General features: G+C 38.4%; 1 protein-coding gene across 1 annotated transcript in view; it reads right to left on the reverse strand.

The window, feature by feature from the left end:
- NEK5 (NIMA-related kinase 5) overlaps positions 1-18,248 on the reverse strand; it is a 95,370-nt gene that overhangs the window by 47,417 nt on the left and 29,705 nt on the right. Inside the window, exons 4-10 of the mRNA XM_006879606.1 lie at positions 13,463-13,546; positions 13,309-13,379; positions 10,213-10,299; positions 8,070-8,124; positions 4,972-5,172; positions 4,809-4,890; positions 2,234-2,367 (exon numbers count right to left, since the gene is read on the reverse strand). Coding sequence (XP_006879668.1) covers positions 2,234-2,367; positions 4,809-4,890; positions 4,972-5,172; positions 8,070-8,124; positions 10,213-10,299; positions 13,309-13,379; positions 13,463-13,546 — 714 coding nt within the window. The remainder of the gene's footprint in view (positions 1-2,233; positions 2,368-4,808; positions 4,891-4,971; positions 5,173-8,069; positions 8,125-10,212; positions 10,300-13,308; positions 13,380-13,462; positions 13,547-18,248) is intronic.

An 18,248-nucleotide genomic window follows, 5' to 3' on the forward strand; every position in this document is an offset into this window, starting at 1 on the left:
TGTAACGTCAAATCAGATCTGACTGGTACAGGAGGAGATTGCTCCCTCCTTCTCCAGCAGAGCATCTGGTGGATTTGAACCACGCACCTCTGGGATTGCAGTGCAGCATCTTGCCACTAGGCCACCAGAGCTCCCTAAAGGTCTTCTTTCTGTTCTATCATTTGAGAGAGCTCAGAATTATTGTTCGTTTGATTTTTTTTAAATAAGAACATTTTTAAACATCACTGCACTTTATGGAAGAGTAAATGCTATTGTGCAATTCGTAAATTTAAAAATCTGCAATCTTTTTTGTTCCTAATAATTTTTTTTGTTCCTAATAATTTGATTAAATGTAAACTAGCATCATGACTTGAAGATGTTGCTGAGTCATTCAGAATCATTGCTCCGTAGAAAACAGCTGTGATGGACATAACATCATTACAATCTACAGTGGCCACACCTCACCACCTTTGAAAAATTCAACCCTTCAATTAAAAGACAATAGTCACTCTGTCATTTTTATAAGGAGTTTCACTGCCCACCCAAAGGCAGACAGTTGGAATCCATCAGCTGCTCCACAGGAGAAAGATGGATAATCTCATCCCATTTGAGTTACAGCCAATGAAACCCATGAAGTCTCCATTTCACTATGGGTGAGTGCCAACACAATGGCATGTGATAATAACAATGGTAGAAGCATTTCACTAACATGAATTAAAGTAGTCAACATCCCTGGGAATGGATTAAAATAGCTGAGCATTAAAAAGCCCTTGGAAGGCTGGTCCAATGGTAGTAGGTTACCAGAAACTATTAACGTTGAAAGGTTTCGGATAGAAGCCAAGGACCACGCAGACGTAGAAACATTTCTCAGAGTTTATTGTGTGCCAGGCTACTCAGCAAGGTTGGGCTAGGGGGTTTATGTGGGGTCCGTGCAGTGGCTCACTGGGGCATAAAGTTTCTGGTCTCAGGAAACTGGTTCTGGGGAATGTCCTGACATAGGATTTTCTGGTTTCAGAAAATGTCCTGACGTAGGATTTTCTGAGTTCTGGTTTGGGAAAATATCCTCATATAGGATTTTTGAGCTTCAACCTCCGTTTTTATTTTTAGCCTAACAAACATTAGTGTAATTTATGTGGGTATACAACCCTCAGTTGCTTAACTTTACTGACCTGAAAAGAAAAGGAAAAAAAACCCCAACAAACCACAAAACACAAAACCTTAGGAAAAGATGAATTATTACACAATAAAAACTTCTAGGTGTATGTACACATGAGAATTAAGAATATGAAAGGCACAATGTCTTCCCCACCTGTGCCATTTGCTTCATTATATAGAAAAATTTTACTTCTTGATATTTTTAAGATAAATTTTATATTGTTTTGCTTACAAAGTATGTATACATTGATTTTCATACAATCATTCCCGTTCATTGTATTTTATAAAATTAACCAACATTGAACCGTGCCCACCCTTACCCTGTCTTTCCAAGAGATCCCTACTGGATCTTTCCAATTTCCTTTACCTACCTTTCTTCAAACCCGTCAAATTGTGCAGCCGTATGATTTCCCTGCCAGAAACCTTATTTCTTTAAAGAAACTAGAAGACTTTCAATGGAGTACTGGTGGCACAATGCGTAAGTCACTAGATTACTAACCCAAAGGTTGGTGGTTCAAACCTACTCACCAACTCCATGGAGATAAGACCTGGAAATCTGCCTCTATAAAGATCACAACTTGGAAACCCCTTGAAAGTAGTTTTACTCTGTCATACACTGTGAGTAAAAAAGTACTCAGTGGCACCCAACAGGAACAGAAGACTTAGTTAGAAAAAGAAATAAACTAAAATGAATAAAGAAAGTACGTATAAGAAAATCGCAATGCGCTAAAAAATATATCCACCAGAAGTAGTCCATTGAAGCATGAGGTTAGTGACTTTTTTTTTTAACTACAATTACAATAAATACAAAACCAGTGGACTACAAATTAATGGACATGGTGCAGGTTGATCTGACAGAACATAAACCACAAAATCAAACCAGCTGCCTATGGGCAAGTGCATTTGTGTCAGAGTGGAATTGTATCCCACAGGACTGTCAATGGCTGAGAGCTGGAATTAGACCACTTGTCTTTTCTTCCCAGGCCCCTCTGGGTGGACCTGAACCTTCAGCCTTTCCACTAGTGGGGAACATACTAACCTTCTGCACAACTCAGGGGAAAGTGCTAAAGATCCAGAGGGAAGGTTCGGTATAACTTACAGGTAGCGGCTTTGGGGCTCCACTTGGCGGTCTCCATTCACTTCTCGGCAACACGTGCTTCCTTTTCATTGGTATTGGCAGCCTTGGTCTTGGTGGGCACTTTTCCCGGTATCTCATTTTCTGTCTTTTAGGATCTTATTGAATCAAAATAATACTTCAATTTTTTTAAACAAACAAACCAAACCAAACCTGTTAGACTTGGGGTGGGGTGTTTTTTTGGGGGGGTATTCATTTTAATGAAAGTTGACAGAGATTTAGGGTTTCCTTTCATTCATTGTTGCACTTTTCTCCCTGCCCACCCCTTTCCCCAAGTCACTCTTATCCTTGAAAAGTAAAACTCTTTTATTGTTATGCAATCCCTCCCCCAAAGTCCACTCTACTTTGCAGCCTTCATTTTGGACTCCTGTCATGACAATAATACCCTATCATATATCACTTATCTGTTTCAATGCAGTATACATCATTCCTTCCCTTCTTCTCTGTCTTCCCTCAACCCCACGTCAGTCCCGTTTTACAACAGGGGCCCTATGTAATATTTGTCCTTTTTGACCTTTTTTGAGTGAGATATTTCACTGAGCATAATGTCCTCCAGGGTCACCCATTTTGAATAATATTTCATGAATTCCTTGTTTTTCAAAGCTACACAGTATTCCATTGTGTGAACGTACCAGAGCTTCTCTATCCATTCATTTGGTGATGGGAACTTGGGTTATTTCCAGCTCTTTGCTATTGTGAACAAAGTCACAATAAACATGGGTGTGCATATATCTACTTGGGTGGAAGTTATGGTTTCTTTAGGGCAAATTCCCCGTAGTGGAATTGCTGGTTCAAATGGTATTTCTGTTTGCAACTTTTTGAGAAAGCGCCATACAGCCTTCCATAGTGGTTGCACCATTTTACACTCTCACCAACAAACTTTCTATACTTTTAAGACTGGTGCTTATGAGAGTGTGAACAATAAACTACATTTCACAGCACAGTAAATGTCCTCTAGTCATGGTCATTTAAACTGATGGAACATTACTATATATTTTCTTGACTGCTGAAAATGACCTTTACATATGTCTAAAGATGTATAATACATATATTCCAAAAAACTTGATAATAAATCTCAACGTAGTCAGTCCATAGAACTCAAGTTGACAGGTTTTGTCATAGTGTCATAGTTATTAATTGATCTTTCAATGTTTGACTTTATCTGAGTGAAGTATTTTCCTATCTCTCCTGTGTTAGCACCGTGGACACGGTTCTTTGTCTCATCCTCTATCCATTTGCTAAACTCTCTCAATCTACACTGATCTATAACAATACCCAATCAAATGAGACATGATGAAGAGATTTGTTCATGTTCTCACTACAGCCTCCTTCCATTTTAGCGTCTCTATCCCTGTAGAGAACATTTCCCTGCCACTGAACTAATGTAGTGATTCCTCTTCTTCCTGACATTTAAAACTTTTGGCTTAATTGCTAAATCTTGCTGCTGTTACTTCCACAACATTTTATTGAATTAGCAATTTTCCCCCCTTCATCCAGCGCTGTCACCTGGCTTGGGGATGGGGTGGGGCAGAGAACAAAATCTAAGTATTTCTTTTTTTTCCCTCTCTCTCCCTTTCTTTCTCTTACATGTGAATACATGCACCCACATCCACACACACCCCAACTTTCCATCAGCTGAGTCCTGATACTGACAGTTAAAATGTTTTCTCTGAGCACCATTATAAAAAAGGATTACCTGCGGTTTTGTTTTTTGGTAGTTTGTGGGGTTTTTTTTCTATAATTATATTTTATTAATTTTCATAAACATTTACAGAGATTTTGGGCTTCCACTCATTCATTGTTGCACTATTCTCTCTACCCTCCTCCCAGTTTGTTCTTGTCCAAATGCCACAGTGCTTGTCAAAGCCAGTTCTGATTAATCTCCTTTGTCAGTGTGTCCTTTGCCATTCCCTATCACTCCTCCCTGAGAGAGACTTCACCCTGAGTCATAAGGAAAAGGGGATGGCGTATTCTCTTAGCTACTTCCTGCTGAAAAGGGACATGGGTTTTTTTTTTAAGAGTCATATGGCAATGGTTTTTACACTGTTATTAATCAGGTCCAAGACTCTAACGTCAGTTCCAAAGGGTAACCCATGAGGGACTTTGTAAGAGAATTCTTAATTCTCAGGCATTTCTCTATTTCACCCCCCAAAAAACCCCAAATAAACAAAAAACAAAACCACCAGATTCCTTCTCATCATCTGGACTATGTCTGTGGACATGCACCTACTCTCTGTCCCTTCTCTGTCCAAAATATAAGTCTGAATTCTACTCTTCAAACATGTGTTTCACTAGCACATCTAGTACAGCTTCATGAAGTTTCCTGACTAATAAGAGAGGAGATGGCTCGTCCGGGGCCTGGATGAGGTAGACACACAACTTCTCAAATTCATCCAACAGTTACCATTAAAATGTGTTTTTTTAAGTCAGTGTTCAATGTATTTGGTTGATTCTTCTCCCACAATGTCATCAGCCATAACCCACTGTGTGAGGCGTCCATGATAAATGCTCTCCAGTTGCCTAGTTAAGTCCTTCTTACCTGGGACCGTCTTCCCTGGCGGCTGTGCAGCAGAAGCTCCTGCTCTGTGTATGAGCTCGCGGTTGAACTCTTCCTGTATGACCTAAAGCCAAAACCACATGTTATTAGCAAGGACCTGACAGCCAGTCTTTGTTAAAAGCTACAGAGTCACCTCAATACTCACCTCAGGAGCCAAGTACTTGCCAATCAGATTCTCTAAAAAGGGCCTTTTCAAAACAGAATTAATAGATGGCCGATCACGGGGTGATACTTTAAAGAGTTGTGACATCAAGGACTGTAGGTCATGAGAAAACCTGGGAGATATTGGAGCAAAACGAGCTTGGCAAATCTTCAGAATCAACTGGTGCAAGTTGTTACCCTCAAACTGAAAGGATACAGAATAATGAGACTAAATCAGAGAAGAGCTATATTGTCTTTAAAGTAATATATGAGGCAATATAAAACATGTCAGGCAATAAAATGCTTGCAAACTTCTGTCAGAAGCACTAATATTTCATTAGTAAATATAACAAGCTATTCAACAAGAAGGTATATCACATAGGGCAAGAGTCTCTTAAGTTTTCATTTTTTATTATCAAAGCAATATTAACTCTGGCTCTTCCTCAAAAAGTTGGAAATACAAATATCATTTGACCCAGCAGTTCCTCTAATGGGAACATTCTAAAGAAATCAGAGCCACGACTCAGATAGATGTATGTACACCCATGTTTATTTCTACATTACTCACAATAGCAAAGTGATAGAAGCAACTCAAGTGCCCATCCACAAATGAATGGATGGATAGAAAAACGATAGAACATTCACACAATGCCACCCTATACAGCAGTGAAAAACAATGAATTCATAAAGCATTATTCAACATGAGTGACTCTGGAGGACATTATGCTGAGGGAAATATCTCAGTCACAAAAGGACAAATAGTGCATAACACTGCTGATATAAAATAGGACAGACATGGTGAGGACTGACTGAGAAGAGAATGGGGAAAGAGGGAATAGATAAAGAACACGGCATTAGGGAAGATGAGGGGGAAAAGGAATATGTGAGTATGCATTATATGTATGAGAACAATTTTGAACAAAGGGTGCATTGTAGGGTGGGCTAGGGAAGGGTGAAGTCAGGGAAGAAAATGTACAACAACGAATAAAAAAAATAATAGCTTAAAATAATAAAACAACAGTAACTTATTATTTAAAAACAAAACAAAAAATCCACCCAAACCTGGAAGGTATGTGAAATGGTAGTCAGGGAAATATATATAATTGCACTCTGGTGGCCTTAGGCAGCTCTGGTAGCCTGTGAGGGAGAGATCTGTTTAAAAGGAATATAGGATTAGGTATTATTTTCATGATAAGATTCCAGAAAAAGAAATGCATAGTAAAGTGGACTGTGGACTTGGTGGGGAGGGGGAGATTGTATAACAATGAAAGAATTTTTTTTTCTTTTCAAAGATAAAAACAAACTGAGGAGTGGGTGAGCAGGGAGGAAAATGTGCAACAATGAATGAAAGAGAAAAAATGGAAAAATATGCTGTAAAAATATGTATATGTTGCATTAAAAAAAGAAATAAGACTGTATTCAAAAAGTTGAAAAAGAGCATATAAAGAACAATAATTGGAATTTATAATTAAACCATTAAAAAAAGAAGAAGCAGCTGTTCTGCAATCTCAAAGGCACATAGTTAGAATCTAACAGCTGGCACCCAGAAGAACCAACATCCTCCTCCTGTGCGATTTATTGCGTCCGAAAATTCAACGGCGGTTCAGCTATGGGTTGGTCCTGATTCAATGGTATATAACAACAAGAACAACCAGAGATATATTTCCTACAAGCCCTTTTTTTAGTATTTTTATTGAGATTTTAATGAAAGATTATAGAGAACTTGGATTTCCATTCATTCACTATTGCATTTTCCTCCCGGCCCACCTTTCCCCCAAGTTCACTTTTCTCTTTGAAAAGAAAAAAAAAAATCCAAAAACACTTTTCATTGTTATTCCCCCGACCCCCAGTCCACTATACTATGCAGCTCTTATTCTGGACTCTTGTCATGCAAATAATACCTAATCTTCTATCCCTTTTAAACAGTTCTTTCCCTCATCTGTTTCAATGCAGTGTACATTATTTATCTCCTCTTTTCTTAGTTACACCCCAAACACGATGTCAGTCCTGTTTTATAATAGTGGCATTAAGAAGTATTTGTCCTTTTGTGACTGTGAGATATTTCACTCAACATAATGTCCTCCAGGGTCACCCATTTTGTAGATTTCATGAGTTCTTTGCTTATCAGTGCTGCAGAATATTTCATTGTGTGAATATACCCCAGCGACTCTAGCCATTCATTTGTTGATGGGCATTTGGGTTATTGTGAACAAAGCAGAGAGAAACAAGGGTGTGCTTGGGTGGCAGTTGTAGTTTCTTGAGGGTATATGCCCAGTAATGGAATTGCTTCATCAAATGGTATCTAGAAAGCACCATACCGCCTTCCGCAGTGGTTACACTATTTTACACTCCCACCAACAGTGAATTAGAGTTCCCAGTTTCTCCACAACCTCGCCAGCATTTGTTGTTTGCTGCTCTATTGAATTTTGCTATTGTTTCTGGGGTAAGATGATAACTTATATTTGTTTTTACTTGCATCTCTCTTAGAGCTAGGGATTTTCAACATTTCTCATGTGTTTGTTCACCACCTAAATGTCTTCTTTGGTAAAGTGTGTGTTCATATCCAGTGACCATTTTTCAATTGGGTTGTTTACCTTTATCTAGTTGTGGTGCTTGAGAATTCTACAAATTCTAGATATAAGTCCCTTATCTGACATGTCATTACCAAATATTTTTTCTCAGTCTGTGGCTTTCCTTTTTACCCTGTTGGAGAAGTTTTTGGATGTGCATAGGGATTTGATTCTTAAAAGGTACCATTCATCTATTTTATCCTCTCCTGGTTGTAGGGTTTTTAGAATGCTTGGAAGACTGTTCATGTTGTGGATTAGAACTTGTAGGGTTCTTCCAAGATTTTCTCTAATGAAGTTTATAGTCCTTGATTTTAGTCCCAGGTCCTTGTTCTCCAAGCACTTTTTAAAGTCATGTTTCTTTTACATACTTCTGATTATAATGATAAGAAATTTTACATCTTGTTTTTTACATTTATATTTTTCAAAATTTAAATAAATTGAATAAAATAAAACCTGAACTTTTCTCCCAGAAATTAATGTCATTCATTTGACTTTAATAAATCAAGCCTAAGCTAATAATGAACATACTTACAGGATGCTTAAGTGTGCAGAGCTCATATAAGACACAGCCAAGAGACCAAATGTCACTAGAGAAGATAAGAGATTAAATGCTAAGAATGTACAAAAGAATTAACAAAAGCTTTTCTTCTCAAAGTACATTACATTAGTGTAGCTTTATATAAGGGAGTTCGTGTGGCCTGATGATTAAAGAGTTGTACTTCCAACCTAAAGGGAGTAGCTCAGATCCACCAGCTGCTCCATAGAAGAAAGATGAGCAGTCTCTTCCCATGTGATTTACAGCCTCTGAAAACCCAGTGAGGTTCAGCTATGAGTCAGCTCTGACTTGACTTCAATGAGTTTGAGTTTTGAGCCCTGATGCACTAGTGGGTAAGGAATTGTACTGCCAACCCAATGTCAGGAGGTTTGAATTCACTAGCGAATTGTACTGTCAACCCCATGTCCAGAGGTTTGAATCCACTAGCTGTTCCACAGGAGAAAGATGGGCAGTCTCCTTCTGTGTAGTTTACAGCCTCTGAAAACTGACGGGAGGATCAACTATAAGTTGACTCTGACTCAAAAGTACAAAGCAACAACAACAACAACACAGTTTTATATAGGTTTTTGCAAATGTTCTTAAATACATTAATTCTTATTATTACTAAGGAAAGAGGAAATAGAAGCCATTTGTCAAAAACCTAGCACAGAAAATGTTTACAAACTTGGCTATAATCTGATGGCTTGGCATTTACTTCAATTTGACATGAATGTGCTCATGTACAGAATTTTGAGCAACGAGGAGGAGGAAGACAAAACTCAAAAATTACTTTGTTTTGATTCAAAACATAAACTAGAGTTGGTTTAAAAAAGTATATTCTACTCAAAGCTCTTGCTGAACTCAAATAATTCTAAGTAATGGATATATCTGACATTCAATAAACACTTGAAAAACATACTTAAATATGACTCAAGTCTGGATTTTTACAGACTTAGTATTTAATAAGGAGTCATTGTATAGAATAAAATGGGAAATAAAATCTAAACTACTAAAGAAACTATTGGGAGAGGTCCGAGAGGCAATCAAAGGACCAAAACAAGGATTCAGTAAAATGAAATGAATGGTTCCCTGGTTATCAACACTTCCATGTGCATGAAAAAGAAGACCATGGAGGGCGATTACAGCATAGGGAGAGATCAACTTCCCACCGAGTAGCACACATTTCAGCTACAGAATCTCATTGGTCACTTCCGGCTCCACAGAATACGTGCTCTGCTTCAGTGGGCCCCAAACTCACTCTGGATTCTCAAGGTCTTCTCTCTAGCCAGGGGGTGAACTCATATGCCTTCAGAGGTCAGGCTAGTAACTGGGACTGGGTCCAAACATTGCACCACCCTTGAAAGAGTCACTGCTGGGGCAAATTGTCTACACAAGACTGCTAATTGAAAGGTTGAATGTTCAATTCCATCCAGGGGTGCTTTGGAAGAAAGTCTGGTGATCTATTTCTGAAAAAAAAATCAGTGATTGAAAACCCCATGGAGAACAGTTGTACTATGACACACAGAGTCTGTGTGTCAATGTTAACTCTATGACAACACTGTTTAAACCAACAGTGAGTAATGAGGTGAACTAACAAATGAGCTCCTGATGTAAAGAGATTAGAGGCCCAGAAGCTTACTGTCAAGATGGGCCAATTTTCTGAAGCACAGATTTATTTTTTTTTTGTTATGTGCCATCGAGCCACTTGCAACTCATAGTGACTTTTAAATCTTCCAGTACTAAAGGTTCATTCAAATGGCTTAGCGGTAAGAAGCTGTGCTTCAATCCCAAAGGCAGGCAGTTTGAATCCACGAGCTGCTCTGTAGAAGGATGGGCAATCTCCTCCTGTGATTTACTGCCGCTGTAAACCCACTTGGAAGGTCACCGATGGGTTGGTTCAGACTCGATGGCACAGAACAAGAACAGCCAGTCAACAAAACTGTGCTGCTTGTATCACATGGATCTCCACGTTTAGAGAACTGGGTCAGTAGTTTGAGAGCACTGAAGTGGCTTGACACATGAAAGGACAAAATTATCACAAGAGAGGAGGGATTAGAAACATAATAAATTTCTAGAAACTTAGTACACTATTACTCATCAGATTTTCCAGGTTCTTTCAAACCAATAGTCAGCAACTCACGTTTTATTGTTGTAGGGTTTATTCTGACATATCTCTGGGGACAAATAATAGGGTGTTCCAACACAAGTTCGAGCAAGTTCCATGGAACTGGTAAATAAAAATAATAATATGGTTCACTATTCGAGCGTAAACATGCTTAGAATAAGGAACTGTAATAAAAAGTATTTAAAATAGATACTACAAAAGATGATGTATGTATGTTGTTGTCATTATGTGCTGTCGAATCACCCGCAACTCATAGCGACCCTATGTACAATAGCTCTTAACCCTGACCTATCCTGAGCCGGTCTCACTGTTTCTGAAACACCTACCCCATTACTCCAGTTATTGTGTCAATCCATCTTATCCAGGATCTTCCTCTCCTGTGCCATTCCTTCACCCTTCTAAGCATGAAGTCCCTCTCCAAGGACTCGTCCCTTCTGGCCACAATGCTCAAACATGTGAGATGGAGCTTCAAAATCCTTGCCTCCAAGGAGTGACTTGGTTTCAGCTTCTCCCAGACAAACCTGTTTGTTCTCTTGGCAGTCTATAGTATGTTAAAACATGCTTGTACAGATTAAAATAAAGAAAAAAAATACATTGAGGTTGTCAACAATTTCACCTTGCTCAGAACCAACAATCCACAATCAACACTCTTGGCACCAGCAGTCAAGAAATCAAAAGACTAATTGCACTGGGGAAAGCTGCTTTCAGGGACCTTTCCATAGTGCTGAAGAGCAACGATGTCAGTATGAAGACTAAAGTGTGTCTGATTCCAGCCATGGTCTTCACAATTACTTGCTATGCATCAGAGAACTGGACAATGACTAGGCTTGACAGAAGAATTGGATGCTTTTGGTTTGTGGAGCTAGAGAAGAGTCTTGAACATATCATGGACCATTAAGAGAATAAACAGATCTGTGCTGAAATTGGTAAAACATTCTCCAGTTTCTGGAAAAGGACATCATACTTGGAAGGGTGGAGGGACAGCACAGGAGAGGAAGACTCCATATGAGATGGATTGACACAGTAACTAAGATAATGCATAGAGGTGTGTCAGAGACAATGAGACTGGCTCAGGATAGGGTAGGATTCAGAGTTACTGTACACAGGATTGGTATGAATTGTAGGTGACTCAATGGCATATAACAACAACAAAAACTATATTATACATTGATAACAGAGTAACACATTAGTTGATGGTTTTAAGTTCATAATTCATCCTAAAGATCCACATATTTTAAAAAATATATCTTAATGGCTTAAAGGCTCCACAAAAAGATACAATTAATTATGTTAACATAAAAACTTCTCAGTGCTCAACATGTAACACGCTTTTCTAGCCATTGTGTTAGCCTCTGTTGGATGCATGGTCTCCAGCTACCATAACTTAGACACACGGTCTTGCAAATAATCAACAGCTGTGGGACCAATATAAGAGAACACTTTGTACACTGTGTGAGACAGTAGTGGGGGAAACTGTGACAATACTGTGAGAGATGATGGTGCAGAGGAGATGAAGAGACTGTGGCAAAGTGTAACTAGAGGAACCCTGGAGATGGAGCCACAGTTAAAAGTTCTGTTTGCTGGATGATTGAAGGAAAAGCTGACTTATAACTACTCTAAGATGAAATTTGCTGGATGATTGAGGAAACCAGAAGTGCATTTGTGCTGCACAATTGAACCTGGACCTTCACTAATTGAGGAATTGTGTGTTGTTGTGAGTCTGACTTGGGACTGCTGGACTAAACCTGGACTTGCATTTTATATTATTTGCTTTCCCTACTCCCCAACCTATTTCCCTTATAAGCTCCACAACTGTAAGGTTGAAACAACAACAACAACAACAACAACAAACCCAACCAAAACAAAACAAAAAACACCTTCTCAGTGGTAGAAAGATTTCTCCAATTCAAATTGTCAAAGTACTTCAATCTTACTCAAAATTTATAATATACTAAAGTGAACAGTTTTATTACTTAAAACCTATTACTGCTAAAATTCTGACTTTACCCCCTCATGCATATTTTTACATAACTAAAATATCATGCTTGGGAATGTGGAAGGACAACAAAAGAGAGGAAGACCCTCAATCAGGTGAGGTAGCTTGACATGGTGACTGTGGCAATGAGCTCTAGTGTGTCAGAGATTGTGAGGATGGCACAGGACAGGACAGTGTTCGGATCATAAGTGTTCATAAGGTCACTGTGAGTTGTCCTCGACTTAGTGGCATCTAACAACAACATAATCATACTACACCTGAATGAAAGAAATTCCATTTTTTTTAATTTAACATTTCATAAAGTATTTTCTGATATTGTTTAAAAGTCTTGAAAATAATAAAGGTTTTTAAGTGTATAACGTTCAGAAACAGGATCACGGCTGTGACTGTGCTAAGATTTCTATTTAACCCTTTCTCAATTATTAGATATTCATGTGATCAAAAATTTAACATTATTTTCTTATAAGAAATTCTCAGAAGTGGAATATTTAATGGTCTCTTTATATAAAATAGCGCCAAATTGTCTCCTAAAATCAGTTGACTTGCACCAGAATGTCTGAGCCTGCCTGTTGCACTGAATTTTCACATTGCTGAGCCTGCCTGAATTTTCACATGACATCGTTGATAAACACGTTACACAGGATACCACATTGCCACCATTGTCCCACTGTGCCACAATTTAACTCAGGAATTTTAACCACAAAATGCTATCTTAATGATTTAATGTATGTACATAAATTCATGGTAGTGCAGTTAACGCTCTTAGATGTAAAAGAAGGGTTGAAGGTTTGAGTATAATCAGAGGCAACTTGAAAGAAGAGCCTGGTAATCTATTTGAGAAAATTGGTTACTGAAAAACCTGTGGAGCAGAGTTCTATGCTGCCATGTGGGGAGAGGGGAGGTTGTCATCACAAGTCCGACTGACTGAAACACGAGACCATAAATGTTGTTAGGTGTTGTCAAGTTGGCTGCTACTCTCAGGGACCCTCTGAACAACAGTGACCAAAACTTATTAAGAAAATCGAGTTCTTGGTATTTTCTTAGTTTATGATACCTGAAAATGAATACATTGGCTGCTTTGAACAGGAAGGAAAACAACTATTGACAGTACTTACCTGTTCAGGACCCGTGCAATGCCAAAGTCCCCAAGCTTGGCAACCGTTCCATTCTTGCTCAGAAAAATGTTCTAGAAATGGAGGAAATGCTATTTGAGATATTTTAAGAAAACAAGACATGGGTTTGTTCTTGGACTTCTCTTTAAACTGTTACCTGAGTTTTTACATCCCTGTGTAAGATCTTCCTGTCATGAATGTGTTTCAGTCCTAGACAGACCTGTACAAACCAACCCAGAACCTGCAGAGGAAAAGTAAAAAACTATTCAGTCAGTCTGTTACATGTGAAAGGAGAGAAAAAAATTTATGTGTGTCTATATTTCCCCCCCCCCCACATCTTATCATATAAAAGCCATTCTAATGACCTATTCCATACAGGATTGCACTGTTAACCCAAAGGCTGAGATGTTTAAATCCACTAGCAGCTCTGAGGAAGAAAGATGGGCAATCACTTCCTGTGCCATTGACAGCCTTCAAAGTCCAGTGAGTCAGCTGTGAGTTGGTTCCTATGCAATAGCAACAAGTTTTTTCATACTATGTTCATTTTACAACCAGAAAAATTGAGGTGCAGAAAGGCAATGCTGGAGGTCTAAGGGAACTCTCCAAACAGAAAGAAGCACATAGAAGAGAAAGAGAAAGAAAATCCATTATTTTTTTTAAAAGTTCTGTTTTAATACCAGCTTGCTAGCCCCAGACTATTGTTTTCTCATCATCCTAAAACATTTGTATTTCCTGTTCAGTTGAAGTAGGGTCTTCAGAGCAAGACTAGAAGAGAAGGAGGTTATCACATCTTTTGATGAAATATCTATGTATATATACAACATAAACATGAAAATATTTTACTTAAAAATCTTGATTTTACTTCTAATAATTTTATTATGTTTTCATTAGCTAGGAGTCTCTAGGAGACCCTTGTCTGAAATGCTGTTGCCAAATGTTTTGCCCCAGCCTGTGGACATTTTCCTCACCCTTCTTGAGAAGGTTTCTAATGCACACAGGGATTTGATTTAAGAAGTTTCCACTCGTTGACTCTATTCTGGCCTGGTTGTGCATTTTTTTGCTATGTTTGCAAGCCAATTTATGATGTAGCCTAGAACTTCTAAATTTGTTCTCGTTTTGTATCTTACTATAATCTTACATATCTTTTGATATAAAGTTTGGGAGTTTACTCCTTGGCCTCTGACCCACTTTGAAGAGGGACATCATGCTTGGGAGGGTGGAGGGACGGCGCAGAAGGGGAAGACCCTCTATGAGATGGATTGATGGACTGGGGTAATCGGGTTGGGTGTGTCAGAGGCAGTGCGGTTGGCGCAGGATAGAGCAGGGTTTAGGGTTGTTGTGCATAGGGTCGCTATGAGTCGCAAACGACTCGACGGCACATAACAACAACAACAACAGTATGAGATGTGGATCCTGTTTCAATTTTCTGTAAGTAAATGTCCAATTTTGCCAACACCATTTGTTAAAGAGGCTGTAATTTCCCCATTTAATAGATTTTGTTTCCTTCTCAAATATCAGTTGGCCATAGGTAGATGACTTGATTTTGGGGTTCTTGATTCTATTCAATTAATCTATGTGTCTGTTGTTGTGCCAATACCATGCTGATTTTTGTTTTGTTTTGCTTTTTTCATACCATGACGTTTTGGTGACCACAGCTGTGGAGTAGGTTTCGTGATCAGGGACACGCCTTCTACCTCATTTTTGGTTTTTGGAAGAGCTTTGCTTATTCTGGGTCCCTTTCCTTTCCAAATGCAACTGGAGATTGCCTTTTGTATCTGCTTGAGCAGTGCATTTGGAATCTGTCTTGGGATTGCATTGAACCTGTGGATTGCTTTTGGTAAGACTGCCTTTTCACAATGTTCAGTCTTTCTATTCATGAACAGGCAATGTTTTTCCATTTAGTGAGGGCTTGTATTGTTTCTTACAGAGTATTTAGCATTGTAAAGGTTTTTCTTTCTCTAGTTTGGTTTATTCCTTAGTATTTTATCTTATGGTTGGCGATTGTAAATGGTATTGTTTTTCTAGTTTCCTTTCCAAGCTTTCTTTGTTGCTGTATAGAAGTTTAATTTTTTTTCTGTAGCTTTATTTTTTAGTTGGAATCATTTTTAATATCCTATCTTTAAAAGCATTCTACAGACTTTAAGATTTAAAAAAATTAAGTCTCTGTTCTGATTATTAAAAGTTATCTTTTCATGACAAAATCCGTAGTATTGACAGCTACACATTTTAGGGCTGGTATCACCTCCCTTTGTAATTTTATTTTAACTTCCTACCACCTCCACTCTTTTTAAGAAAAGCTACAAAAAGTGATCCTTCTTTAGGGCTTTGAATTAATTGTAGCTACAGAAATGAGTGTGCAGTGAACAGTCGGCCTACAGTTACTGCTTCCGGTCCCACAAGATACCACATCTTTCCATCTAGGGTCATTCCATCAGCCAAAACTCACCACAAGCTATTCCACCTGCAACACCAAAATAGTTGGTAATGGAGTTTTTAAGATGATTGAGTTGTAGATCCTGATCTGCTAAGTTATTCAGAATCTCTGTGCTGAGTTCATGAAATAGATAATCTTTGTTGCCATCATCATCTTTTATAATTTCTGAATTCTGAGTCTGGAGTGTTGTTCTTGGAAGATGGCCTCTTTTCCTCCTCTAATGTGGTATTGCAGCAGGCCAAGATCTTCCCGTATGAGTTCTTTTTCTGGAGACAGATAATCCATAATGCCTGGAGAGGCTGGACGAGGTCGATTCGTTTGCACTGGAAGCCCGTGCGAAGCCCACATCTGAGGTGTTAGATGAATGTGCCGTCCCCTCAGTTCTCGGTGTGGAACAAGGTCAGCCTGAAGTAGGGCTCTCTGAAACGGATTCCTTATCCAAGGGGGCTCAGTAGGTTTTTTAATCCCTTTTCTTGTCTATGAACAAAAAAGATGTTTTCTTTCCTGTTATGTTTTGTTTTGTTTTTGTAGGCCATTGCTTACTTCCTTGAATCAGGCAGAGGTTTGGATGCCTTAGTTTAACTAATTTTTATACGTTGATCATATAACATGCCATTCTACTAAACTGGTCTACTTGGTTTAACTATTTTTGGTTGAATCTTTGAGGTTTTCTTTGTACACTATCATGTCATCTACATATAGTGACAGTTTCACCACCTCTTTGCCCTGAAGAGCAAATTCAATCCTAGAGTTACCATACTGAAAGACACAATGGGTAAAATCTTGAATGATCCAGGAAACATCAAGAAGATGGAGGAAATACACAGAGTTGCTGTAGCAAAAAGAATTTTTTTAATATATAACCATATGATAAGAAAGTAACATATGATCAAGAATCAATGGTGATGAAGGAATAAGTTGTATTGAAGGAACTGGTAAAAACTAACGCCCCAAGAATTAATGGAATACCAGTTGAAGTGTTTCAGGAAACAGATGAACATGCTTCTAGTCTCTGACAAGAATTAGGGAACATAGCTGCCTAGTCAACTGACTGGAAGAAATCCACATTTGTTTTCATTCCCAAAAACTGTGATCCAACAGAATGCAGAAATAATATTATCATTAATATCATATCCAAGCGAAATACTATTGAATACTACCAAAAAAACATTGACAGAGAACTGCTAGAAACTCAACCTGGACTTAAAAGAGGCTGTGGAAACAGGTATAGTGTTACTGATTTAAGATGGATCTTGGCTGAAAGCAGAGAATACCAGAAAGATATCCATATGTCTTTTTTATTGTGCAAAGGCATTTGACTGTGAGTAACAATGAATTATAGCTAATATTGAGAAGAATGGAAATCCTAGAATACTTACTTGTGCTCATGCAAAACCTATGCTTATAGGGGAGGAGGAATGAAAGGGGAGAGAGGAAAAGGTGCAACAATGAATGAATGAAAACCCACCTTTTCTTTAAACTTTCATTAAAATCACATTAAAAATAACAACAACAAAACCTATACCTAGACCAAGAGGCAGTTGTTTGAAGAGAGCAAGGGAATACTGCATGGTTTAAATCAAGGGTTCTGTTCCTTCTCCATATCTGTATAATTGGTATGCTGAAGAAATAGTTCAAGAAGTGAGATGTTATGAAGAAGAAGAATGATCAGGGGAAGATTCATCAACAGCATGCGTTATGCAGATGACACAACCTTGCTTGTTCAAAGTGAGGAGGACTTGAAACATTTGCCACAGAAGGTTAAAGACTACAACTTTCAATATGGGTTATCTCTCGGCATAAAAACAAAACCCAACTCACAATAATTCTCACCACTGAGTCAGCGGGCAACATCATGATAGATGAAGAAATTATTAAAGCTGTAAATGTTTTCACCCTCCTTGGATCCACAATCAACTCCCTTTAGTACTATCAGTCAAGAAATCAAGGGAGCTCTGGTGGCCTAGTGGTAAGAAGCTGCACTGCAACCCCAGAGGTTGTTGTTATATTGTTATGTGCCATCGAGTCGTTTGCAACTCATAGCGACCCCATGTACAAGAGCTCTAAATGCCGTTCTATCCTGTGGCAACCTAGCCATCCCAAACACACTTATTCCCACCACTCTAGTCACAGAATCACTCCATTTCATGAGGTTCGTGGTTCAAATCCACCAAATGCTCTGCTGGAGAAGGGGGGGGGCAATCTCCACCTGTAAGATTTGACAGTATACCCCAAAAAAATTTAAAAATTAAATTAAATTTTTTTTAAAAAAGAAAGAAATCAAAAAACACATATCACATTGGAACAATTTCCTGTTAGGAACCTCTCCAAAGTCCTGAAGAATAATGATGTCAATTTAAAGCGTAGAGAGTTCCTGATCCAATCCATGGTTATTTCAATTATTTTCTGTGTGTGTGAAAGTTGGACAACGACTAAGGATGACAGAAGAAGAACTGATGCTTTTAAATTGTGTTGTTGGATAAAACACTGAAAATCTCATGTTGTTGTT

This window comes from Elephantulus edwardii, unplaced genomic scaffold, assembly GCF_000299155.1.
Source record: "Elephantulus edwardii isolate Elephantulus edwardi_28Jun2011 unplaced genomic scaffold, EleEdw1.0 scaffold00004, whole genome shotgun sequence".
NCBI lineage: Eukaryota > Metazoa > Chordata > Mammalia > Macroscelidea > Macroscelididae > Elephantulus > Elephantulus edwardii.